This window comes from Colobus angolensis, unplaced genomic scaffold (assembly GCF_000951035.1).
Source record: "Colobus angolensis palliatus isolate OR3802 unplaced genomic scaffold, Cang.pa_1.0 Scaffold39, whole genome shotgun sequence".
NCBI classification, from domain to species: domain Eukaryota; kingdom Metazoa; phylum Chordata; class Mammalia; order Primates; family Cercopithecidae; genus Colobus; species Colobus angolensis.
In genome coordinates, this window is record NW_012117265.1 from 2,697,546 (window position 1) to 2,699,239 (window position 1,694).

Genomic DNA, 1,694 nt, shown 5'->3' on the forward strand with positions numbered 1-1,694 from the left:
CTCTTGTTGCCCAGGCTGGAGTGCAATGGCGTGAACTTGGCTCACAGCAACCTCCGCCTCCCAGCGATTCTCCTGCCTCAGCCTCCTAAGTAGCTGGGATTACAGGTATATACCACCAAGCCCAACTAATTTTGTATTTTAAGTAGACATGGGGTTTCTCCATGTTGGTCAGGCTGGTCTCGAAATCCTGACCTCAGGTGATCTGCCCGCCTTGGCCTCCCAAAGCGCTGGGATTACAGGTGTGAGCCACTGTACTCAGCCTGACATTTTTTTTTTCCCTGATGGGCCATTTCCACGGGAAAGGGCAGGGCAGTGTGCAGATTCTGGAAAGAGGAGTCACGGAGAGAGGGTAACGTACCGTAGCCCAGCACCAGAATCACCATAATGATCATCACCCAGACCATAATACCAGCCAGGAAGCGGAGTAGGATGATGAACAGGAGGCTCATTGCCATAGCAATGACCAGGCCTCTGGGGAAAAGAAAATAGTCATGAACAGACTCCATCCCCGGCCAGGCTTAGAAGGGGCAGCCAGGGGAGAGGCCCCTCCCTCCTGACTTACATGATAATCCAATACCAAGAGACGGTGTAATCTTCAAATATGCGCATGGCAAGTTGCCGCGCCTCTAGGACTCCATTGGCTTTCCTGGGGGAAGGAGACCAGGGCTCAGGTCAGACCCTCTTCCGTGATCAGGTCAACCCCAGGGGATGCCTGTCCCACCCAGGAAAGTGCGACCCCGGTGTGGTGTGCCAATCTCCTCACTTAGCGCCCTCCACCAGGTCTGTGATGTTTTTCCGGGAGCCATGCCCATCCTCATAAGTCGTCTCATTGCCCACCATCAGGACACCCTTGTGGGCGTGGATGGCGGGGAAGCATCTCCGGGCCACTGCATGGAGCAGAGGATGGGACCAGTCAGGCTGAGCCTCTGCACAGCCTCCCCGTCCCCACCTGAGTCTCCTGGGATCCCCTGACTCACAGGGTTTGCTGGGGATGAGGACAGCAGGGCAGTCACCATCTCGAAGCACCTCAGCCACTCCCTGCCAAGAGAGATGGAGGGAGGTGGGTCCCCAAGGCTAGTACACTGCCGCTGCCCATACCTGGGCTCTCAGGACAGTCTACAACTCACTTTATTGTCCTTGAAGCCAGGAACACAGAACTGCTTATAGTACTCAAAGTCCCGGGAGCTGCGAGCATTCAGGTACGTGAGGTAGCGGTCGGGGCATTTTTCCACGCAGATCTGGGAGGGGAGAAGGAAGGGATTGGGTGGGGTTGGGACAGACCGCTCAGGACAGAGGTCCCAGCCCACATTCACAGGGAGAAAAGGATGGAAAGTGGGGAGAGGAAAAAGGGAATGGTGGGGACAGGTTACCTGGGGAGTGGGACATTGGAATTCCAGCAGAACCAGGGGGCTGGCACATTTCACAATGTTGAAATAAAACAAGTAGGGTTTGTTCCTGGAGTTGGAGAAGGGAGAATGGAAACTGTTAAGACTTCTTCTTCTTTTTTTTTTTTTTGAGATGGAGTTTCGCTCTGTTGCCTGGGCTGGAGTGCAGTGGTCAGATCTCAGCTCACTGCAAGCTCCGCCTCCCGGGTTTACACATTCTCCTGCCTCAGCCTCCTGAGTAGCTGGGACTAAAGGCGCCGCCACCTCGCCCGGCTAGTTTTTTGTATTTTTTAGTAGAGACGGGGTTTC

The 1,694-nt window shown here is 54.7% G+C and overlaps 1 protein-coding gene across 1 annotated transcript in view; it reads right to left on the bottom strand.

Moving 5' to 3' along the window:
- SLC44A2 (solute carrier family 44 (choline transporter), member 2) overlaps positions 1-1,694 on the bottom strand; it is a 21,467-nt gene that overhangs the window by 15,668 nt on the left and 4,105 nt on the right. The window contains exons 3-8 of the mRNA XM_011954839.1: positions 1,371-1,455; positions 1,128-1,238; positions 974-1,038; positions 764-887; positions 563-646; positions 359-471 (exon numbers count right to left, since the gene is read on the bottom strand). Coding sequence (XP_011810229.1) covers positions 359-471; positions 563-646; positions 764-887; positions 974-1,038; positions 1,128-1,195 — 454 coding nt within the window. The 5' untranslated portion in view covers positions 1,196-1,238; positions 1,371-1,455. The remainder of the gene's footprint in view (positions 1-358; positions 472-562; positions 647-763; positions 888-973; positions 1,039-1,127; positions 1,239-1,370; positions 1,456-1,694) is intronic.